The 24,769-nt window shown below is 40.2% G+C and overlaps 3 protein-coding genes and 1 long non-coding RNA gene across 13 annotated transcripts; 2 read left to right on the forward strand and 2 right to left on the reverse strand.

The window, feature by feature from the left end:
* Nucleotides 1-405: 405 nt before the first annotated feature.
* LOC111271527 (uncharacterized) lies at nt 406-7,032 on the reverse strand. Its single transcript, XM_022852381.2, has 5 exons — nt 6,899-7,032; nt 4,366-5,884; nt 3,711-4,041; nt 2,036-2,250; nt 406-1,790 (listed from the first exon to the last, which is right to left on the reverse strand). Exons 1-5 carry the CDS (start codon nt 7,009-7,011, stop codon nt 1,674-1,676), a joined length of 2,295 nt encoding a protein of 764 aa, XP_022708116.1. The 5' UTR covers nt 7,012-7,032; the 3' UTR covers nt 406-1,673.
* Nucleotides 6,966-9,372, forward strand: LOC111271532 (uncharacterized). Of its 3 annotated transcripts, none has more exons than XR_015315360.1 (3): nt 6,966-7,062; nt 7,746-7,891; nt 8,562-9,372. It is a non-coding gene; the product is annotated as an uncharacterized LOC111271532 (long non-coding RNA). The 3 variants fall into 3 exon arrangements; XR_002686922.2 differs by lacking the exon at nt 6,966-7,062 and adding an exon at nt 7,138-7,500 and having other exon boundaries at nt 7,746-7,913; XR_002686921.2 differs by lacking the exon at nt 6,966-7,062 and adding an exon at nt 7,138-7,500.
* Nucleotides 9,373-11,043: 1,671 nt separating this feature from the next.
* On the forward strand, nt 11,044-16,552 carry LOC111271530 (zinc finger protein 277). 7 transcript variants are annotated; one of them, XM_022852393.2, is made up of 3 exons: nt 11,044-11,118; nt 13,611-13,862; nt 14,236-16,552. In XM_022852393.2, exons 2-3 carry the CDS (start codon nt 13,645-13,647, stop codon nt 15,314-15,316), a joined length of 1,299 nt encoding a protein of 432 aa, XP_022708128.1. In that variant the 5' UTR covers nt 11,044-11,118; nt 13,611-13,644; the 3' UTR covers nt 15,317-16,552. The 7 variants fall into 7 exon arrangements, 6 of the variants coding, with proteins under 6 accessions (XP_022708128.1, XP_022708126.1, XP_022708122.1 ...); XM_022852391.2 differs by lacking the exon at nt 11,044-11,118 and adding an exon at nt 12,897-13,013; XM_022852387.2 differs by lacking the exon at nt 11,044-11,118 and adding an exon at nt 12,898-13,013 and having other exon boundaries at nt 13,583-13,862.
* LOC111271526 (transforming growth factor-beta receptor-associated protein 1) lies at nt 15,887-24,584 on the reverse strand. Of its 2 annotated transcripts, XM_022852376.2 has the most exons (12): nt 24,456-24,581; nt 23,633-24,003; nt 23,059-23,111; nt 22,216-22,414; nt 21,598-21,822; nt 20,672-20,967; nt 20,046-20,274; nt 19,209-19,682; nt 18,859-19,038; nt 17,988-18,475; nt 17,306-17,572; nt 15,887-17,066 (listed from the first exon to the last, which is right to left on the reverse strand). In XM_022852376.2, the coding sequence occupies exons 2-12, from the start codon at nt 23,702-23,704 to the stop codon at nt 16,946-16,948; spliced, it is 2,604 nt and encodes an 867-aa protein (XP_022708111.1). In that variant the 5' UTR covers nt 23,705-24,003; nt 24,456-24,581; the 3' UTR covers nt 15,887-16,945. The 2 variants fall into 2 exon arrangements, with proteins under 2 accessions (XP_022708111.1, XP_022708110.1); XM_022852375.2 differs by having other exon boundaries at nt 23,633-24,584.
* Nucleotides 24,585-24,769: the final 185 nt, after the last annotated feature.

Genomic DNA, 24,769 nt, shown 5'->3' on the forward strand with positions numbered 1-24,769 from the left:
CTGAACTGATCTGAAGTGCTGTTGCTGGCTGCGCAACGCGTCTATAGAGCTTTCACGATCATGTGGTGCTGGTAGATGAAACGGTTACTACAGAACAACTAGAGGATCCACTCTAGCGAACAGAACAGAAAAAGCAGAATATCTCAACCGAAGTTGCTCCGCCAAAAGTGGGGTCGATGGTCGAAAAGCGGCTTCCCGAAGACGTCGTTTGCTGACGCATTTTCAAGCATTTGTGTGTTGATGTGCAAGTTATTACAAAAAAAAAACTTTTTTCAAACACTGTCACCGTGTGACACTATTCATGACAATATACTCAATATTCAATACAGAATTACAGCAGGTTTGTACCATTAATTTGCTCTGTTATCCAGTAATACAATGCACACCTGATGGTTTGTATCTATATTTGTATATCATCTTTTATCGTTTTTCGACTTTGTTTCGACGTTTTTCGAGTTTGTGCTTTTGCTCTTCGTTGCTTGCACTTTTACAGTCAACGAAATATCGTTCTAAGCAAATATACATTTGATGTATCTAGTGATTTATTTAGCTTTATATGTTCTAGTGGTATATATATGCGCTGTGCATAGAAGAAAATATATACGGAACAAAAGATAAAGATATAATTATAGGATCATTAACTGTAGCGCGAATAAATAGCACAAAGCGCAAACTCACGCCGTATTTAATTAGCCAAAGTCATCATCTCAATAGAGATTTTAGTTTCTAGCCGCTTCATGTACGTTTTTACCACTCAAGTTCAGAGAAAAGGTCCGTTTTGATCAGAACCTGGAGATTCACTAAAATTAGTGTACTATAAACCAGTACAAGCATTGGATAAGCAAACTCATAGCTTCCTTTACATATATCATGACAAAAATAAAATAATGGATTCGAATATCGTTCAGGGCAAAGTGTAAGTTATCCTAATAAGCCAATTTTTGTTGAGACTATTGGAACAATGTCAAAATAGTGTTTCATATAGTATACAAATATTGCATGACAGTCTATCACACCTGAGTTGTAGCCGGATTTCAATTCAAGCAGCTGAATTTATGCAGCTCATGGTGCACAAGCCCCGCTGCCTTGGCTTGTGAGTATTCAATAATACATTCACTACTATGGATTCTGCTAGAACAGATATTGAATTTAAGTCTGCTTCTAGCTGAACTTTTAGCCACAAATTTAATCATCGATTGTTTCATCGGGTCGTTTGAGCACGAAAAGATGCTGACACTTGTACTAGGCTTTTTAACATTTCATAGAAGCGATTATAGGTGATATTGGCACTGTAAATCATCGTCTATATTGATACAGCTTCGGACAGCTAATATAGTGAGTGCATACATGAAATATAGTTATTCTTCTGAGCTGTCCTGCGTCCCCAAATTCTGCATCTTTTTCTCACGCATATATGCTAAGCTGTAATTAGCTTCTTTTTCTGTCACTGTTGATGATGACAACCGCTTACGATTGGTGCTCGCCATTGTGTGAATTCGTCGGGGCTCTCTCATAAGCCTCGTACGAAGCTTCGTTGTAGACTTAATCTTCAGGCGGCCAGTGGCTGCGCAATTTCAAGATGTACCGCAACGGCTTGCAATGCCGGTGCTACGGCACTTCTTGCCATCACCAACCATACTATAGTTTAGCACTGAAGTCTTCTTTACATCTGTTTACTGATCAATAACACGGAGTTCAGTCAGTAAAGCGATCGTACTCTTAGCATACTCCTCAAGGTCTTCTTCAACTGATTGTGGACACTCCAACTGTATAAATACCTTTGAGTTGTCCTAGAAACATGAAAATAGATATAGACCTTTTTAGGAAAACGGTCCACGGAACAGAGTAACAGGCAGAAGTCTCAGCAGTTTTCCTATCAATACCAGCATGCGCTAATAATAACAGAATATTATTATTCTATGATTATAATAATAATACTCTATTATTATATTCAAAATTGCTCTTATCTATGTAAACTATGGCAGTGTGACCCAACCGCTTCAAAATGCGAGATCCATTTCTCATTGCCTCGTACCTCGCTGAAGAAGACTGAATTAACACGGCCTTGTGCACGATTCGGCGCGAGATCCTGAAGAACGGGGAACATCCTCGGAATCTCGATCGCCCTCTCCAGTATTACGGTGGCGCGTTCAGGTGAGTTCTCGGATGGCTGCTGTGAAGGATTTACCGCTTCCAACAGTCCGTCATCTTCAAGCACTACATGGCGAATAACGGTGCCCTTGTGTACAGCTATACAATATACAAAAATAGACAGGTTATAACAGCAGCTGACTGTAATATCATCGTTCGAGTGACACTCTAATAGCTTCATATCAACCACACCTTGCAATAATTGTGAGCATATCCTGCTGAAAAGCGAAACAATTTTCGCAAAAAACGTAGACACGCTTCAAAAGTTTATTGCATCTTAACGCAGTCGTTGAAAGTTTAAATAGTTTCGCAAGTTTAGAGGTGTATTTTTATGGATGCCAATATACAGAAATATTTTTTTCTTTAATTAACCTTTGAGAAGTAAACGAGTTCTTTAAATTTCCACACCACTGGATGATCACTCTCGATCCACGTTTGTTTGCCAAAAAGAACAGAGGTTGTGCTACACACTGGTAAAATTTGATTACAAACGGATATAACCTCGAGTTCTTCGGTGAGATTGGGTAAGTTTGTATATTGAACGTTCTACGATTTTTCCAAATAACAACAAACGTGCATTAGTTTTTGTGTAAAAATAAAACCAACCACATAGATACTCTGCGGATATTGCAAAATGCCTACATTAAGCAGAGCTCAAGTAAACTGGTAGTTCAAGCATTTCGAAGATGCGCAGGAGTCCGTCGATGACGATCCTCATTCTGGAAGGCCTGTGATAGTAATCACGGACGAGAACGTAAAAAGGATGAAGCAACTCGTGCTTACCAACAGTCGAATCACCATAGAAGAACTATAAGAGATACAAATCTCAATTAGCTCGCGTCAGGCCATTTTGATCGATCGTTTAAGTGTCAGATGGCTTGCGGCGAAGAAAAATAGCTAAATGCCCACCAAAGTAATAGTCGTGAATAACTGTGTCACAAGAACCTTACGCATTTGGGAGCTAAAATTGTTTTAACTTATCATTGTGGATGACTAAATATGGTTGCACAGCTACGGGTGTATTTTCCGTGTATAGATCCGAAAACGAATCGCGACCAAAGAAAGTTACACGATCCAACTCTAAAACTAAGACGTTTCTGACAAATCCTAGGTCCTTCAACATAGCAATGCACCGGCCCACACTTAGCTATTCGTACAGCAGTTTTTGTAAAAAACGCGATACATGTCTTGCAGTGACCTTCGGATTCGTCGGACCTAACCTCGTGCAACTCTCCTATCCCTAACACTAAGAAAAAGTCTGAAGGAAACGTGTTTCGACACAACAGGAGAAGTAAAATAAAAATCGCTAGCCGAGTTGAGGGTTGTCCCGATGATCGAATCTGAAAAATGTGTTGGGGAGCTCTAAGCTTATCGCATCCAACGGAAATTACTTCAGTATAGACAACTTAAATTAGGACTATTAAATGAGCACTTATCTGAAACAAGTAATTCATTTTTGAACACAAATTTATATGCACAAGTATTATTAACAATTGTTATACAATACACGATAAGGCGATATAGAAAGTAGTATTAAAGTGAAAAAAACAAACACTAACAGAGTGGCCGCTCGTCTAAATACTGAAGGTCCATCATGGGCTTCCAGATAACCCCTACAAACTGTGACCACCCATTCATCCCGAATGAAGCCAAAGTTTCCGCGGAAGCAGTCAGAAGTAGTTCTTCTACTTCTCTAACACGAACGCGGCCTTCGCGACGACAATGCGCCAGAGCGCTAAGTGCCGTCTCGTTTTCCTGGCTAGCCGGATCAAGACGCAGTTGTGCCAGACTGATCTTCACTTGGCGCAGCTCCGATGAGATGTTTGTCAGTCGGGCGCTGATCAATTTTTGAAGCGCCAAACTGTACAAGCTCGATTCAAGCGTGTTTACCTATGAAATTATACAAAGTATAGAGTTTTATCAATTGCTTCTAGAAGCTTGTTGTGTAGAAAACTATAGGGATAAACCTAAAAAGATTAAGATATTATTCTTAAAAAAAAATTGTAAAGAAGATCTTCAAAGACCAATAATTGATCAGTCATTTATCTCTCTTTAATAACCAATGAATAAAGAAAACCCTAGTTTGGGGGCCTTTTGGTGGTAAAACCTCCATATGCACCATGGGTACAAGTAATTTAATATTCATAGAGTGTTGGAGTGTTGTTCATTGCCATGTGACCGTATTCATGGTAAATTAACGTGAAGTATACTAACCCTATTAGTTAGCTGAACGCATCGTTCACATTTGTCCGTAGAGTTCCCCCCGTTGATAGTGAGGTTCTTGACCCTCCGTTGTAGCTCTTTGGCTTTCGGTGATTCTTTTTTCGTTGAACCACTCCAGTCACCTGCCGAACTAAATACGTCCTCATTTTCACTCTGTACTGAAGGCGTTTTTTTTTTTTGGCCTTGACTTAGTAGAGCTTGTTGGACTGAGTCTCTGGAGTGGCCGCGAAGTGGCCGACCCTCTGGCCGTGCTAATTGATAATGTGTCGTTGAAAGTTCAGCTTGACCGGCAGATTCGACATCACAGTCCCAATCGGACAATCGTGCAGCTGCATTACTATTGGTACGATCGTTGGCCCAGGAAGTTATCTCCCGGTTATGTTGGCCTTTAGGGGATTTTCTTTGGTGTTGCTGGCTGTAAGAGGTTACCGGCGCGACTGATTGTTCAGCTGACGTGCTCTGCATAGCATCCATACCATCGTCCCACTCCGTTGTAGTCCACTGTTTCACGTCGCGCCAACTAGTCTGAGGGTCTCGATTCTCACGCTGGTCATTCCAATCGGAGGCGAACTTCTTGGCAACTGTGTCGACTTGTTGCGCGGCCCAACGCTCAGTACTCGAATCCTCATTGCAGGCTTCAGCCGTTCCCCAACTATTTTTCGTCGCGAATGAGATCTGTTGCTGAAGTGGCTGGTCAACTGAGCAGGCATATAGGGGATCCTGCGCGAATATCTGGGTTCCGTTACCGCTGCCACTGGCTTCGTGGGGGTGTCGCGGTCTTGCGTCGGACCTTTGAGGACCAGACCCAGACTTGGTGATTGGTCTTTGTGGTCTTAAAGGAGGCCGGTCTTGTCGTTGTGGCCTATTATGAACGGTCTGGCTTAGCGGGCGATCAAATGGTTGCTGTTGATACCGTTGTTGGATTTCTTTTTTAAGAAGGCCTTTTTCAACCAACACCTCGAGCATATTAGCATTTTGCTGCTTGATCTCTGTGACAGAAATACGATCCCTTTGTTGTGGGCCGGTTCGCTCTTGGGTATAAGCTAGCTGGACGCTTTTATTCAACAATATGTCTTGTAACTCTTTTATGTTATCCTGCGATCCACTTTCAAGCGAGTGACCAGCGAATAGTACATCCATGCTTTTAACGCTCCAGTCTTTATAGAGCTGTGACAACGTGAGAATCTTGTCTCGTGTAGTGGTAGTAGTACCGCCATAATCAATGAGCTCGACGAGAAAACGTCCAGGCCCGTGACGGGATATCATGCGGCATCGTCTCCAATTTTCGCCATCTTTGTACGCGTAAATGCTATCTGGTTCCATGTCATCCACTCCGGGTTTGGAGAAATCTGCGTAACCGGCTAGACCATCGGTCAGCTTGTTGATATCGTTTTTCCATCCAGTTTCAAGGGCGACCACTTGTCCGCTATCGCTTATAGAGATGATTTCGAAAATACCGCGCATGCTTTCTTTTTCTCGGGTTTGGGTACGACTCCTACGAGGACTACTCCTGTAAACCCACAGAGAACAATGATCTTAAACCATCTATACAAACGCCTATAGTAATTCAATGTTCAGTTTCCAATATTAGGGTAACCACAATTGTCTGCTGTTATATTTGATAACAAACGTCACTAACATAAAGTTTAACAGGTAAATTTATATGTGATGCGGTCACCCTGCACCACTGAAATCTGGGTGAGCGTAGAATAGAAGTCTCAATAGGTAGCTACTTTACTCACAAAATGTTTACAGCTTTGAACAATGCATACAGCAGCTTTGAAACTGCTGTATGCATTATTAACAAAAAAAAAAAAGAGAAAAAAGAAATACACTCTTCCAGGTAAACTTCGCTTGCCTTAAAAAGACATCGAAGGTGTCTTTGAATTGGTATGACACACGTAAATCTCCTTCGCAGCCACGTAATAACAGCACAGCCCTGCCAAACCGTACGTAACACAATACAAACCTACACATAGCAGCTTCTCCAAGTCAGGCTTCTTCCACGCAGAGTTATTAAGAGCGGCAATTTTTCTAGATATTGGATATAATAAAATGTTTGCATTATAAAGCGTTTCAAGTTCCTTTCAAATGTTTGTCGAAACAACTGTTGTTTCTTTTTAGTGTAAGTGCACTTACAGCATTGGCTATATCACAGCACACTGCGCATACTGACACGGATGAGCCCAATGTAATTACAATTAAGTTAGAATATAATGACTTACGAAACCAGAGACGCACATCACAGCCAAAAGAAAACTAACTTCAGTAGCTATTGTATTATTTTTTTGTTTTCACTAGATTTCCTAATTGCGAGCCATTTTTGAAAAGGACATCAGATTTGCATAGATCCACCTTGCAAAAGTGCTGACGGTGTTTAAAACAAAATTGAATTAGCTTATTTTTTCGTATTTTGAAAATGATGCTGTTAAACAAGATATATGACATTTTTATTCTTTACATTTCCTTGACAGATACATTGAATATTCTACGCTTTGTATGTTAATTAAATAATATTCCTTACTTTACGGTTTTGTTGTTGTTATTCGGGCCGTTATGCCCATAATTTCTGTTCGAGCAGTCTTGAACGAGGGATTGATGTACTGCACCATCGCAGCTGTTGCTATCTCCGGTCATCTTGATGCCTTATTTTCTGGTTTAGTTGATTGTAACTAGAGATCCCTTAAGGTGAGTCTTCTTGGTTGTGATAACAGTTGTCCGGATCTACGCAAATAAGCGATCTGTAAAAACGAGAGGGTACATTCTAAATTCAGTTTGGCAATGAGTAAACATTGCTAGGTAGCTCTCGATAATTTCTTAACACCAAGGGTTTGACAATGAGCAAGCATGCATACACTGCTTGAATCAAGTGCTAATAATGATCACATATGTGTTTAGAAAATGGCGTTACCCATAAGTCAAAGCTGAGAGAATATCGCTACTTTGCTGTCACTAAGTTACGACAGAGCGTCCGAGGATTTCTACTGTTGGTCCTCCTGCTATCTTTTAGACCACACTTTTAATGATTATTTGTTTGTGAACTTTATTTTGCTTAACAACTGATTGTTTGCATACATATCAAGAGTGTTCGGTGATGAAGAATCGCTTCCTGCAGCTAAGTCCTAGGTCATTGCATACTAATAATATCAAGAATATTACCAGCTGCGTACGCATTTCAAAACGTTATATTTATTATGTACTATTGAGCATAGTATAGACCAGGTTGACTTGCCATCAACGCGTAGGCTGTCAGAGTGCCTATGTGATGTTTACGTCCAGCCAACATTTCATTAAGCAGCACCGTTGTTTTAGCATAATCATCTCCCAGCTCTCCATCAATAGCGGATTTACTGAGTAAAATCTTCTAATAGTTTTTCAGTGCGGAAGACACAGTATCCCTTAACACCGGCGCAATTCCAGCCAGCGATTGGAGAGAGACAGTAGCTTTTTTCGTCTAATCCGATCCGTGCGACTGCAAGCCGAGAGATCGTCATCACCGACAGCAAAATTTAATCCGGTAATGTCATCTGCGTATTTAGGTAAGAGCCGGTCTCTTATTTGGTTATCTGTTCGTATACAGTTTGATGTAGAGAAACTGAAGTGGCCATTGCAACTAGTCGTACACTTCGAGTACATGCTGTAGAGCGATGAATGGGTGGACAAATATTTTTCATTCGTTTTTAAGATAAATACAACTTGAATTCCAACAGATATCAGCACCAGTTATTGATGAATGTTTATGCCAAAGACTCTGTATATAGTTGAACCTTTAACTGTCTCCGGTGTAATAAGTGTCAATTTATATAATGCTGTATGTACGTGTTGATGTTATGACAAGTACAAAGCTTTTTGTTGTTGTCATTAAACAGCACCTTGAAAACCTTAAAAATTTTAAGCGCACTTACATTAATTTTTTCTCAGCCGATCATACATTGACTACTTAATAATAAAGTCGTTAATTTATCTTTCCTTTCACTCAAGTAAACCGCATACAGGGTAGATACTCGGCAGAAAATGTTACAAGGACTCTAGGCAATCGCTGGCGCTTCTAAAACGCCAGCGATTTTCCGAAACTAGAGAATTTGGGATCCCATATAATGGCAGTCTACTACAGCGCGATGTCGACAATCGACCAGAAGGTATAAATGTAACTTACGCGTTCTTTACTTCTTGTTCACCAACCGCAGCGGAGATCGCGCGTGTAGCGTCGTCGGCTGTAAAAACCTCAACGGCGGGACACAATGCATGCAAGGACTTTTCAACGAGTAACCCAAAGAGCATCAGATATGACTCTTTACAAGCACTGAGCACGATCACGATGGAGGCCTATCAGAAGGCCAGCGTCACCTTTTTACTGACTCTAGCGGTACCTGGTTTTCATTGATTTTATGACCGGACCAGTTGTTGGTGGCGAACTCAGCGGACACCGAAAGCCACTGACCGTATAGACGTGCGGAACTAACCATGAGAAAATCATTAGTAATTAACGGGAATGACAACATCACATAGTAGTTTATTGTTCGAAGAGAGCAAAGACAGTGTTATGAATGCCAACAGTACCATGTGCATAAAGCATACAAATCACACGCAAATGTCGCTAATTGTAAACAAACAAACCAGGCGCTTTTGTTTACGCGCATCGACTAGAGCGACGCCAAGCGGTACAGTTTACTCCATTAGTTTTATAGACCAGACAAACCGGTTATTTTTGCCATTTAGAGTTGGATGGTGGGCTAGGCCGTTTTACGTTAAACTGGCTATCTGCTTCTCACTGTAGCTTTATAAAACGTAGATAATAGTACATCTTACTCTGGTGGTCTTAAGACCATGCAGTTTCTATTTAGTATGTGCGTGACATATGTTGCTTATTATTTGATGACTACAGAAAGTGCAATTTTAATTTATTAACTATTTTTGCTGACCGGTTCAGTTATCCTGAATAGCATATATCTTACAACAGGCGAATGTGGCTTAATAAAATAAGGTAATGATACGGTATGGCATTGTTGTCATTTCTACTCACGTGAATCAAGCATTTGATGCAAGCGAAGCTGTAGCAGCTGCGTCTCGAAAAGTTTGAGATACTGATAGGGCAATGCTAATTTTAATTTTTAACGATTTATGTATATATATATATATATATATATATATTGGACACATTTACTCTCTATGAATTAACAGTTATGTGAAAGATCATCTCTATCATAGACCTCTCTGTTAACATGGTTTCATTTGATTTTACTCAGATTAATGATTTATATAACGACTAACTTAAAACTTTGATTTCTAATTTTTAGACGTTTTTATTTAATGGTCTACATGCTATTAGTATTGCACTATGGAAAAGCACCATGGAATCTCTGGCAATTTTTGTATCGATGCTTATTAAAATTAATGCGCATTGCTTGTAGCCCGTTTTGTAAGAATGAGATCACTCCAGCACTGACCGTAACGACTTAACAACATATAATATTATAAAAGAAGAAATATCATTCATTTGCCGAAATAATGCAAAGTATAGGTCCGGGGCTTAGTCCCCTTTTCTAACAAAATGACAAATTACCTTTTTACGAAAGAAGAAAATCCACCAACGTAGAACAAGATTGCCCATTCATGTTGTCCGCTTTCATTCATCCAGAATAGGTTCGGCAATTTATTCAGCTGCATTTAAAAATCAGTCCAATTTAAAGGGCATTTACGTTAACGGCGAATGATTCATTTGGACCATGTAAAAAGCAAACAATTTTTAGTCCTTTCAAGAAAATGGCAGATTTCACGGTAACGAAAGACGTCAGTTCTCAAACTTAAATTGGCCATCATAAAGGCTGCGCATAGTGGCATTGTTGGCAGGTGTTGTGAGATGAAAAAGATTTTTTCTTTTTTATTCGACATATTCAGAGATAAAAGATAAATGGACTACATAGTTTCACAATAGCTCTATAGACTGGCTTTCATTTGGAAGATCTAAAGGGTATAACGAGCTACCATAAGCATAAAGCAGACCTGTAAATGTCTGTCTGTTAATCTCTCTGATTGCTGGTAAGTGCGACGGATCAGTTCCGGTTTCGAAAGCTTTTTTTGATTTAATATTAGTTGCTCTACTATAAAAAGAGAAAAAGTACATTATCCACAAGCATCACATTCCTATATATATATCGGCGCTAATGCTTACCACGAACTATTGCACTTCTCCCTTAAAGCATAACTGTTGCTTAATTAACTACGTGAAAACCTAGCGACCAAGGCGCCTCGCTCTTGATAAGCACTATAAAATAGGTGAATGATTAAAAAAAATTCAATGTATACATATATATTTGAGTTACCTGACACTAGAACTCCATTGTTGCACACGACACTTTGCACGCCGACAAAAATGCTCAGCATACATTAGCAGACAAAAAATGTAAATAGTAAGGCAATAATGATATACCAAATGTCAAATAAAATTTAAAACAAGCCTTTATCATACACGTCATCAGCGAGCGCTATCGCCGTGTTAGTTCACAATGAGCTACTGAAATACAAGCATAGATAGTCGTAAATGTACATTCGTGCAGTATCGCGAACAGATATGACGCATGAGTTGTTGCTATAGCCTGTTGCTACGTGCCTTCGTCCAGTTACGAGAAACGAGGCTGTGAACACTGAGTGGTAGATCATTTCGCGCAAGTTTAATGATTCGAGCCGCTACTCACGAACGCAAGACACGCCATGAAGACCACTTTTCAACCTCTGTTTTCTTAGGTATTCATTGCAATTATTTTGTTCACAGCAATAACAACAGCGAAGGTGATAACGTTGTTTACGCAGGCAATAACACTTTTTTACTGACCGCCGATCACAGTCACATCACTAGGCAGTGCAATCTCTCCTTGCCATCTCGAGTTTGACTTTCTCAAATGTATTGTATTTCTTGGCTGCAATGATGCGGACAGGAGTAAGGACACAGGATTACGAAATACTCGAGTGCAAAATCACAGCATCATTAACTTGTCAAACAATGGAGGCACAAGCAGCATGCTTACCGAACAAACATCCAACGCCTTACATCGAACATCGACCGTGTTCGTGACAGTGGAAGCCCGCCTGTTTTTCTTTTAGTTGCTGTTGTTATAGCCTAGCTCGTTCGTAAATTCAGGACGCGATTTGAGAGACGAATCGTTTCATTGTCTTTCGACTTCGAAACGAAAGATTGCTCTAGCACTAGAGACCTCTTAAATGGCAGGAATCTGCTTCGGTAACAAAGCCGATAGCCGGTGATCGTTGCGGAGCACACCACAGACACATTTCACAAATAACACCAAAACACGAACAAAACTAGTGAGCATTTATATCAGGATAACTAGGAGGCCAACGGGCAAATAGCAGTTCAACCAGCCACGAGCGTTAGACAAATGCAACCAAAGGCACTAATCACGGGCCTATGAACGTGTCCCGATTTATTTTGTTGATGTGGTAGGTGTCGCTGCCGCAGTTATAATCGCTACCTATGTAGCACTTCATTGGTTTACCGTGTTGATGGTATCATCGACCTCACCGCTTTCTCCCAAAGAAACGGAGGCTATAAGGCAGCACAAAATGCTGCTGCATCACTCACGCTCGAAGTCCAGCGGAAAGATAGCGAGTGACTAAACGAGAACTAAAACAGGCGCATCTATTGGAAGATGCGTATGAAAAAAGAAAATTCTAAATAATGTCCTAATTGCAATTGTGAGATTACGACTGGTGAGTCGTCATGGAAACTTCTTTTTAAGAAATAAATGAACGTTTTTATCAGTAGTGCGAAAACAGCTCTAGAATTTGAGGTCGACATTTATTGACAAGTGGCGAGTCTGTAGATTGTGGATTTCTCTAAACTAAGAGTTTAATTATTGGCTCTGTTTTGAGTTTCTCTACTTTCCTCTAAAAATTCACTGAACGAATTGATTTCCGCGTCGTTCTCTACTTGTTTCGGTTTTTTTCGATTGAGACCGAAAACAAGCTTCTAGATACTGTTGCGAGTGTATATATGATGCCTTTATCTCAGCTTCTGTCGATAGCGGATCTCTCACTCTTTAAACTCTCCATTCAACTTTCGCGTGTTTTGCTGTAGACTTGTTTTTATAAGCAAAAACAGGGTATCTATTTTCAAAAGAAAGACATTGGTCCTGAAATACAATGCAGCAAATGCTTCGCTAAAATACCAGCACGGAAGCACTGTTAGTTTGTCGAAATACAGACCTTACATAGGAACTAGTTTCTTGTGCGCATTAAAAATTTTTGAAAAATCCTTAACTCTTTAACTGAGCGCCGCGGCATAATATGATACTCGTCTAGCAAGGTTTATACATATAGTTTCTTGTTAGCTAAAAAAACTTTGCATTTGATTACCGTGTGGTTAAAACGCTTAGAAATATGTCTTAAATATATATATATATATGATTTTCACTTGATCCTGATACAATCGCATTGTCTGCCACTGAAAAACAGATTCACTGAATAAAATAGGTATTCTTTTTGGCGGCTATTTCAAGGTATGACCTTATGAAGGTAGGGAAAGCCCATTTTAAAACGATGTTCGATATAGTGTACTTTCAAGGGCAACAAATTGGTTATGTTTAAAGTGTGTCGTCAGAAAGCAGTCTGCAATTCAATCAGAGGTAATCGCTAGTAAAAGAATTGATGTGCGATGATGACAGACGAATACCATCAAAGGTTATAGAGCTCTGTGTCTATGAAAAATTGAGTGCTGAGTCATATCTTTATCTCAAGTATTTAGGCAACGTCGTTGTAATAACAATTTACATTTAACTAAATAAATTACTAACTTAACATGAAATGACATTAAGTTATTGTTAATGAAGTTTTGAAACAAATACAATAGTCTGCTTACAAATTCTTGCGTTTGACCTTTTGAAAAATAATAATAATAGACACTACAAGGCTTTTAGTAGCTTAATAGATCAGTTAAGACGAGGTTTGCTTTCGACGACCCTGAGTGCTGTCAATATAATACACTACACCATCGAACTATGCCTTCTTTACCTTTGATGGTAAATCAACAGGTCCATCAATCCTAGAAAAACAACATGCGTGGCGTTAAGTACCCCTCATTCGAAACTGTCGGTAAACTTCTACTCAGATTATCATAAGATGCTCGATCAATGTATTTAGTATATATAGCAGAAAACGTCTAATTGAGTTCTGTTTTCACCTATTGAATATACAGGTGTTCCATATATTCCTACTTACTGCAGGTGTATGTATTAATGTAAGGAAGGCTGTTATAGGATGGCATTTAAAGAACCGCTCTACTTGCCAACGCCGAGTGACAAAGACAATAAATCGCAAGGATCACAGCAACCGCTAGAATTAAATATATGTTGTATCTTGTGTGAAAATACGTATTCAACAACAAACCATCAAAACCTTTTGAAACATCTGTTGGAAGTGCACAGCTTTGTGATTGAAGATGCACTGGCAATTGCTGATTTGGCTGCGTATTGCAGGTCAGTTTTTTACCGACGGAGACTGTTTTATATGTGTCAACTGTCTGTTTGAAACATAACGGGTAATACATTCCTACAGATCTCGTGAAAATAACGGAGAAGCTATATGCCATAACTGACCGTAATGGAACTCATTTCTTTGTATGCAACATCATTCCACAACATTATTTTATTTAAGTAGTATGACATTCGCTAATTTGTGCTGCTCTAAAGTATACTTCGTAGATATATTCGTGTTCTTCGTATACAAAGAGTACGCGTACACGGTGTGATGATAACAGTTTTGAGAAATGTCTTAATAATAAAAACAGCACACGAGATTATAAGTACAATACAGTCAATCCAAATGAATGATCTTCTGAAATGTTTTCAGATATTGGAAGCAGCGACTGATGACAACTGAGCTGAGCTGGATCTGTGCCACGATTTATACAACAGAAAATAAAAAGTTCTTCATGCTCACCAAAGCGCTTCCTGAGGACGTTAAGCTACGTGACGATCTACGAAGAAAACGCCAGGAAGAGATTCTTAAACCACTGCTCGAGCAGAAACAGACAGAACGTGCGGACGAGTCGAAGGTTCGCAATTGCCTCTTTTGTAAAAAAACGTTTCAGGGAAAGCCCCACGAACTCTTTCAACATATGTATATTAACCACAATTTCAACGTTGGTCGCGCTGACAATCTCGTTCACATCGACGAATTTCTATCACTACTTCAGGACAAACTGAATCGGCTTATATGTCTTTATTGTGAAAAGACGTTTAAAAACTGGGACGTCCTCAAGGAGCACATGCGCAAGAAACAGCATAAACATTTGAATCCAAATAACAAGACATATGATCGATTCTATATTGTTAGTTATCTCTTCGGTGAAGCGGATGGTTTAAGTGGCACTGTAGATTGTAGTGCCGGGAGGCGCTATGATCTCGGTGATCGGGACGCGGACCTCAATGATGACGAACATCTCGATCGCTTTGAGGATTGGAACGAGGAACAGCGGTTTGACTTAATTTGCCTCTTCTGCGATCATTATGAAATACAATGGGACGATGCGTTTGCTCATATGAAGGAGAAGCACGCTTTCGACTTTGGCAATGTCCGTACAGGGCTGGGATTTTATGATCAAGTGAAACTTATCAATTATATCCGACGACAAACACATATCAATGTTTGCTATTTATGCAAAGCTGCACATGAGTCTCGGGCTGATCTTCTCAAGCATCTTGATACGACACACGCAGACGGAGGCACGCCGGCCAAATCTTTATGGGATCAACCGGGATACTTCTTTCCGACGTATGAAAACGACCAGCTCCTGTTGGCTCTGGAAGATAACCAGGATGAAGCGAACGAGGAATGGGTCGTACCAGAAGATACAGTACAGCCTAATACGAAGTTACTGGAACAGCTGTCGTTAGAACAGGCTGAGGAGGATGGAAAAGGAGACCCATGACCTGTTTAGAGTGAGTTAGACTAATCGGAGAAAAAAGTAGCTGACTGTGATAAACTTTTTAGAAGAATCTTCATTCGACGTGTTTGCATCGTTTCTTAGGAATTCGGTATGAATTTTTTTAAGAGTTTTTTTTGTGTTCTCACAGCGATATGGGGTAGTTAGGTCGCGTTCCAATTTGTACGGTTTAAGTGACTCTTTGTTTAATGGCTACTACCTTTTGCTTTATGGTTTTTACGGTTCAGTCAAGAAGCTTTACAGAAGGTGGTCCAAATTTTCAGTTAAAAAGCTTAATGGAGAGCAATGCATACATAAATTCTAGCATTCTGTATTAGTTCTAACTATTATTTCCAATAGCGCTCACAAGTATTTTGCAAGCTGAAGTAACGTACAATAATAGTTATTATTGACCAAAGATTTTTTTGTCGATTTGTTGAAAAATTGTAAAATAATTGAAGTAAAATGTGGCTAGGTTTATCATTTGCTGCGTTGACTCCAATGAGGTCGGAATAGACATGGATTAAATGAGAACAGCACGGTAACCATTTCTGATTAAAATGAAAACACCGAACATATTATCAACAGTCACACAACACTTTTTATTTCATTAAATAACTACCAACAAACCTGCAAAGCAGCCATCCATCATGGGCCGCCCCGAGTGTTAAATATATATATATATATATACTCTTTATTGTCTTATTACTAATATTGTTTTAATACTTTGCTTTATTATATGTTCTAACGGCATGCTATACTTTAATCGTCTGCCACATCTCTGTTTCAGGGAATCTGAGAAGTTTCATCAAGGTTTTTCTATATAAAGTATGCGTTATCAGAGAAGAATACAAAAACGAACATTTTAAATTTCTATTAAAAAAATAGAAAAGCTACCTATAGCGTCGAGTACATACCTCGAGGTCGTTTTTTTCTCTCTCTCTCTCTCTGTTTCAGAGGAATTCTCGAGTTTTTGTAGGTTTGTAGGTTCTAACTGTTAGTCTTTAAGAAGAAAGCCAAGCATAGAATACCATCAACACAGAACACATTTCGTTTGCTCTCAACATATATATAAGACAGATATAAGTAGGTTAATTTCAGTGAGCGTAATTTTTTGTTGTTCATTTCACGCTGCGTTTCAGTAAAAGTGTTATGTATATAGATGATTATATCTAGGAACGCAAGGAGTTTTGGAGACGATCTCGGGAAATAAAAAAGCAGTGGCACTTAACGGAAGTCCAATTACCTGTATTTGTTCGTTGGCTGTGGAGTCAGTTTGCTTAATAGGAGAATCACATAATATTCATTTTGCCCTATTCTGCTTTTTATGTACATAGTGCATGATGAAACGATCATAGAGCTTAAATTGTATGCCCCAGTAACGGTCGTTGATAATCATCGGTACGGCTATGGTTCGTTTGATAAAGATTCATACGAAAAGCACCAGATTGCACGTACAGCTATTAGCCGCACCAGAACAACGATTATATGAGGAAATGTTCGGTAGTTTGTTCAACTGATCCCACTATAATGTGGCAAAACTTTATGAATCGAAATCAATGAACGTATGGCCATTATAGGTTCAGTTTACATCAAAACTTTACTGGTACCAAGCAAACGGCCTAAATCCTTCGTTCAGGTGTAGGAGTGCTGCACTGTCTTGTGAGCCTTGGCGCAATGCATGTGCACAATTGAGCCGTCTGGATAACGGACAAACGATGGGGTTAACAGCGGTCGATTGCACGCATTACAAACTCTGCAAATTTTAACAGCACAGCCAAACGCAGAGAAAAAAACAGAATAAAGTTGTTTCATATCGTACCATCCAAAGCATAACCAGACCATGCTATAGTAGTACATTTAATATCTTTTAACTAGGTGTCAATTTACCTAGATTAGTAATACTATAAGATATAGTTACCAAACGTAAGACCGCATAATTGATTAACTAAAGGGAACATATAGTAAAATAAGCCATTGCACTACAGACATTACCTGTTTTCTCTGACTAGAAAATGCGTCGATTGTGTTTGGATTCTCTTTTGGTGTGCGCGCATATTCTCCAGTTTGGTGAGGGCTACCCGAATATGAAGCATTCCCAGTCGATGATGAGCGTTGCGCAAACCTCGTATTACAAAGTCTGCTAACGACGTGACCTGCCAATCGATGGGCACTATCCGCAAGACTTCGTCCACATTGAATTCCGCCTCGTCGTCATTCAGCAGCGCCACTGCCTCCTTCAGATACAGAGGCGCGCTATCACTGAAAAAGCAACAAAGAAAAATATAAATACATTGAAAGAGCGAAGCAGGGTAGAATGGAGTCACGTTATCGACGTATTTCTGCTGGGAATCTTAGCTGTACGCTTTCAGCTGGCCGTTTTACAAACACATTGGTGCGCGCAGTGCTCTTCCTTAAAAAATCCCTCATTTGCTTTAGTGTGTTTTTTATTTTCCTGTATTATTTATTGCCTTAATACCGCTTAACGCCTTATTTATATACAACAGCAGTGGTTCACTCTAGCGATTGACTACTAACAAGTTCAAAAACCAAACTGACGATTAAAAGCCGGCATACTAGAAATTAGAATTATTTCTCTAACTCTAATCATAATTATGCCTTGAATTCGGCCAAACGCGTTCTTCGAATTTTACGTGCGCATTAATCGGTTACTTACCAGTTAGGGGGTGGATTCATAAGAATACTGAGCAAAGTCCCGTAGACACCGCATTTCAGGTCGTGGTCGAGACGGATATTGCTTATACGATGGCAAAATTCCTTCGCCGCAGCGAAGTCGCCAAGTTCGTGAACGTAAACCTTTAATGTTTCTTCATGTCGATCCAGGCGTTCATACAGTATTGCTCGTTCCAAGTGCAGTGCATTGGCTGTGCAGAGATCGAGCAGCTTATCTGGTTGGTAGAAAGCAGACATACGCAGAAACGTTTGCAGTTTGCGTCGATAATCACGTGGTGTTGTTCTACCGTTCTTCGAAGACTCAAGCACGTATGATAAATAGATGGTCGCCAGTTGGGTATGGTAAGCTGGGTCGGTGGTTCGTCGATCAAGAACAAGATGCTCGAGATACTCCATCGTTGCTACAGGATAATTCAGCAATGTGGACAACACTGTTTCGTCGTCGATGGCTTGGGAACGCTCAACAAACACCTAATAAACGAAAAAATTGAAGCAAAATACGATAATTTTATATTGTAGGGACCAGGAAAATATACAACATCTAGTTGTTGGTTTTGATGCAATTAGGGTATAAGAGTTCAGCCCGTTTGCCGATCTCTTGCCAGTCTGCTAAGGGCTAATCAGTTACATACGTCAATGCCTGACAGCAGCTTACGCTTGAGCCTCAATTAGCTGATAACGTTTGAAAGTAACACGTGTATAACCTATCTCACTAAGCCAAACGTACATTTTAGCAAGATATTGCTGTCCGAAGCATGTTCGACAGCATAAGATACCAATACGTGAGGAAATCAAACGAAACATGAACGAATTAGAGCAAGGATTCCCTTTATGATTTCCCCTGAGATGCTTACCCTGACTCCGCTTGACTGGTTGCTATCTAATATGCATTTGACGAAACGAATCACTAATGACGTGTCCTCTTCCCGTTTTAACATGTCCACCATTAGGCCAATGGGGTTTTCAAGAGTCGCATCACTCAAGCGGCCATCTACAAGTCGCTCCCAAATTTCAAGGGCGCGTTCACGAAGGCCCTGTTATGCACCGAAAATTCAATCACCATTAAAATTGATCAATTAGAAATCTTGCAACTGTTTAATTGTGCTTTATGGAAGAGAGTTGAAGACATGCAAATGTTGTCGTGCCCTATTTCGTATTATTTATTACCAATATGATAGTCTTTCTACAGTTGAAGGCTTCGTACCTGCGAATAGTACAGCAATGCTTTATAGTGATGTTTGCCGAGTCTGTCAGCCAGAAAATCGGCGCACTCCTGAATGTCGCACACTGTGTCCTGTGCCTCAATCATTTCCAGGAGTTTCGCGGTTAGAATGTCGCTGTCTTCGGCAGCTTGCGATCGCAACGCGTATAGTTTTACCAACGCTGTATCAACGGCTTGCCGCTGTTCGGCTGGGACCGAGTACCGGTTCGTCTCCAAGTATGAAGTGAGAAACTGATAGGCGTTCTTGCGCATTTCCGGATTACCACCGCAAACAGATTCCAGCGTCGGTGTATTGAATGAGTCCTTGACGAAATACTTTTCCGATGCAACGACGGAAAATAGAGAAATCACAGCACGAGTGTCGGCGCGGCCTTCTTCCAAATGTTGGCCAGCTTCAGAGAAGTTCAATTCGGAAAGTTGAATAAAGCCAGCTTGTTGTTTTACCTGAGCGATAATCTGTACAGAACAGAATGTAACCAAGCTTATGAGCAACTAGTTGCCATGTAAAGTAACATTGTTGATTGAATGAATAATTATGGGATCGTGGAAAAAATTAACGCTGCAACATGTCCAGTGTAGCCGATTACGTAATAATGGTAACGCATAAGCAGCTGCTCTGCGCAGTGCTCTCGGTGTAGCTCACTTTATATGAGCGTCTACTATTCATTTTAAGCGATCTTGAGGATGAGTTGCAAAAACCTCTACTCTTGTATAAACTGGAATTAGGCGTTCTCTAGCAAAGCCACTCTCGCTGGTACCTATCAAATAAATAACAACACAGTATTAATGATTACAACGGTTGAATGAGGGTTAACGTACGTCTTTTTGCTCCTGCGGTGTCAGATTGGCTTTGTGCGTGGATTTAGCAATTTCAAGAGCTTCGGACACTTTTTTCTGCTTGAGTAGGTCGGTAACCTGCTTGTCCCAAGGCACCGGATGTAAAGTGAAAACAATGTCTTGAGTGCAGAGCAAAAGAATCCCTTCAAAATTGTCTAGGCACGCTCCACCTGGAAAACTGATCTTTTGTTTGGGTTCCCGATCGAAGATACTGCAACAATTAAAATGATTGTGGCATAGTTAATCTTAAAATTAAGATATTTCAGGTGCATGATACAATACGAAGATAGATATGTTTTAGTTTTGCAACCTACGGGACTAAGTCTTTGAAGAAAAGGATGACGTTAATAAAATAAGATCTCTGACTGAAAGGCACTGGACCTTCACCACTGGGATTCACTACCCCATATGTGTCAAGTAACAAAAAAAAATTATAGAATAAAAGTATTTTACTTTGCATAAATCAGCAGCAATATATAACTAGAAAACAGTGCGTTCTATATTACTTGCTTACGTCATATTTTAAAAAAAATTCTACCCAACTACTATTATAGCACCCCACTAACAGAATTAAAGATTTAAATACAAATCAAAGACATGTCACCCACCTGTAGATAATAATAGTGTCCTCATTAATACATAGAACATACGGATGATGGTAAGAACAGCTGCTAACACCCTCTCCGAGCGGTATAGGGGGTTTAGTTGCTGCGCCCGCCCCTGACACGAATATGCCTAAATTCGATGGTCCCGTTACGAGAAATTCGCACCCCTGAACGAGTTTGATGAGAGGCGGTGACAGTTCGGATGAATAGGCCGCCACTTCCTGATGACTCCCCAGAGACACGTTCAACAGGTAGTAATGCGTTGACGTTGCGTAACAAATCGCATCCCCTACCATCGCCTGCGGTAGTAAATACTGCTTAGTCGAAATGTATACGACGTATTAATTAGCTAATTATTTTTCCGTGTTTTAGTTTTGTTATGCAAAGAAGCAAAGCTAGATTTTCTTGTCTAATACGAATCTATCTAGGAAAACCATAATATGGTAAAAAGTGTGATATATTTAGGTGATAACACAAACTCTTTCCATTAGCGTTCATAATTTTCATAAGTGTTTCCATTCCTGCCTGTCGTTTCGCGCTTTTAGCGGCTCCACCCTTCAGTCATCGTGGAACCACTGGCTCCTTAGTATAACCGGGTGTGGCGTACCTTCCCAACGTACTGTAGACTACGTATAGAATATGGAGTGGGAGAGTACTGCTTAATCAGCCGCGAAGCATCGTCGAATAGCGAAACGAAATATAATCATATTTTTACGAGAAGTATAATAAATGCTGAATAAATAATTAAAGTACAGGGGCAAAATGCGCAGAGATAATTGTTCTGAATGGTTATCTGTCTTGGGTGAATAATCATATTTGTGACTTACCACAAAACGCAGAGCGGGACAAAATCTGCAAATGACATTATTTTAACCATATTGCGTTAGGAACTACGCATGACAAATGTAGTTAACGATCTTCATACTAACAATTGCTATGGGATTTTCCTTAACGCTAAAGTCCTTGTGATGGGTGAGTTTCTCTTCTGATAGCCTGTACAATTGTAACTGTTTTTTTTTGGCCACGCAAAGATAAGCCGAAAGGGCGGTCGAATGTGTATCGACCTGGCCGCTTGCCGAAGACCCTAGCTGGCCTGGTGATGGGCTGGGGTTGAGGCACATCGTTGTCAGGCCGCGCAGGCGTTCCTTAGTCGGCTAAATAATGACAATAATCGATAAAAAAAGTCAGTAAGTTAAGCGAATAGTTTGTGATGATGATTTGAAGATGCGGTTTCTTTTACACCGTTAAAGCTTTAGAATTTACCGCAGTCGATTAAGTTACAGATATAACAGGCTATTTACGAAAGCTCTTCAGTACACGTAAATTGTTTTATATTTATTCTTTGCTACCAATACAGTAGATCATTGTTTGACGTTAAAATGACACAGTGAATAGTTTGTTGACTTTGAAATACATAGATAAATGTCCAAACAATAAGTAGTATAAATTAGTGAGAACCGAAACGATGTTTTATAAATGCACAATAGAATGCTATCGATTTGACTAAGAGGCGGCAAAGGATTTCTCCTTTTACATTGGATACGAACCTCAAGATGCCACATATCGTGAACCGATAGAACGCCTTCGCTGTTTAATATCACAAGCCGGTTGAGTGCGGATAGAGCTTTGATCTGGATGATGGCTTTGCCAGGTGACGTCGGGTAAGAGGCAATTTGCTTGTCGACCGTTGGTAACCTAGCATCAAATCCAACGTCTTGGAACACCATTGAGTAACGACATATTGTCCTGTTTCGTTCACGAGTTATACAACAAAATAATAGAACGTATATGAATGCAGCAATGGACGCTCTTTTTGAATTATTCCAGCTTTAACAATTGAACTCTTGTTGGACTAGGGAAGCCCTTCACCCTCGACTCTAGTAGTAGTTTGTAAAACGACGGTTAGAGTTTCAGAATTTCACTTTTGGCACCTTTTAGTTGTATTAGTCTGTCTTCATTCAATGGAAATTTGAATAAATAGGATAGCCAAGCACGGTGCACAAGTGTAGATGACTTGAACTGAAATCTATTTAGATGCAGTTTTTATATATCGATATAGTCTTTCTTGGCAATGAATTGGTAAAGGCAGCAAGCTAACGTAAGTTAGCTTGCTGCCTTTATCAATATCAAGCTCAAAGCATGTTCGGAACTGTAAACTCAAGACCTGTCTCCCTTCTTTTTCCAAAGAAATGTTTATATTGTTCCAGTCTCACTGATTTTTCCTTACTTACGTTTTTCACGTACATACGTTAAATTTATGTTTCGCGTCAGTTAAATATATCATTCATTTTCGACCGACAACTTGCTACAGATTTATTCAGCACTGTCTCCGAAGCATAATATCCGAATAAGACATTTCTTGACGTATTTATATAAAACCGAATACTTACCCGTTCGTAGCTCCTACAAATAGATTTGGCCCGCATAGATCTAGGCTGCTGATCTAAAATGAAATATATACAACAACGCAGAAAAGAATGACCGTCCGTTATAGGATGCACAATTATGTGTTAACTACAATCGATAGAGGCTCCGTTAAATCAATCAAGCTCGACCTCACCCGCTAGCACACGAATTTATAGCCTGCGGAGCTCTAATTGGTCGCATAGCTTGAAAACGGCACGCACATTGGGTGTCGTCATCCTCGTTTACATTTAGAATGCCGTACTCTATTGTATCAAACATTATACCCAAGATTTTTTTATAATCTCTTTCTGAAACTTTAATGTAATGTGCAACCCAGTGTAATTAATCATTGCTATACGAAAATTATTTCAAACCGGTCAGAACAATTTTTTGTAGATGTTAAGTTAAGCGACTAATTGCTAACATATTGCTAGAAACGAACTTCGAATTGTTGTTATCACCTTTGGTACCATTATGTTTATATCATGACCAATCTTGAAGCTTCCGTGCAACATATAACACTCAACGTTTATAGACTCAATGAGTCCATCAGCTTACCAACAAAGATCGGCCCTCGACGCCCCTGAGGGTATCCGAGACTGGAATAAGGTCGAACGCCTTCAGGCTCATCTTTCGTGATCACGATCTCCACGACTCTCTGTTAGATTAACCCTCTACAATTAGCTGTTCGTTCGCAACTCTTGTAACGTCACCGCTTCCCTACAAACGCAGCACACCCGCACTCGACGTCCCCGTCGGCAGTCCTTCGCCGAAGAAAATAAAAACCACTTCCATAGCTCTACGGTAGCAAAGGACCCGTCACTGTACTTTACAGCTGTGTCGTCACACCGTTTGGTTCGTTCTGTCCTCTCGATTGCCTCCTCCCACCGTAGGCAAACGCCGTATGCTCGTAGAGAAATCCGCAGTCACTGTTGATGAAAAAAGCAACTAAACATAAACCTCCACAATATTGTACTCTCTGCCGCAAGCGATCGGCCGCGATCTTCAGCAACGGCAAACATCAACAACTTCCACCTTTCTGCTTTCCCTTACGAATTTCTCATTTCATAAGCTCGACTCAACAGGCTACTAACAGCAGCACTCCTATCCGCGGTCATCTCTTTTTTGTCTAATCGGTGTATTTATAAATCGGTATTTTTAGCGATATCGCGCAACAGCGGAATGTAATTTACAAAAGGCCGCGGTGGCACAGTCTCCCTCCTTTCGATTTCTCAATTGAACACTTTTACTGAACGCGATTGGCCCCGGTGAAGTTGCCGAAAAAAGACAAATTTTCGGCATAAAAACCACGATGATTCCTCTCCATTTCAATTGAAGTTCTGACCGTAACAACTCATGGGCTTCTGTGAGATTACACTACCTGTTATCGTCTCTGTGATAACAGCGTTTCTGCAGGGTGTTCCATTTTGTGTTCCTATCTGTCCCGTCAAGCGGCAGTAAGCGGTTCGTGCGTTGAGCTGGGCCAAGCACGTCAGTCATAGCACACCCCTTCTTCTAATGGTTAACTTCTTCTTTTACTGTCAATCGTCTATTTACATTGCGAGTGCGAGAAGGCCGGTAGCGGGCGATTACACACGGGGCAGCGCAAAGAGCGGGCAGAGGACACGACTGTGTAGTTTTAAAGAGATGCCCATCTCTGTGCAGATAAGCCGGCTAACCGGTGTTACAAGAAAC

The sequence above is a fragment of the Varroa jacobsoni genome, unplaced genomic scaffold (genome assembly GCF_002532875.2).
Source record: "Varroa jacobsoni isolate VJ856 unplaced genomic scaffold, vjacob_1.0 contig00739, whole genome shotgun sequence".
Classification (NCBI taxonomy): Eukaryota; Metazoa; Arthropoda; class Arachnida; order Mesostigmata; family Varroidae; genus Varroa; species Varroa jacobsoni.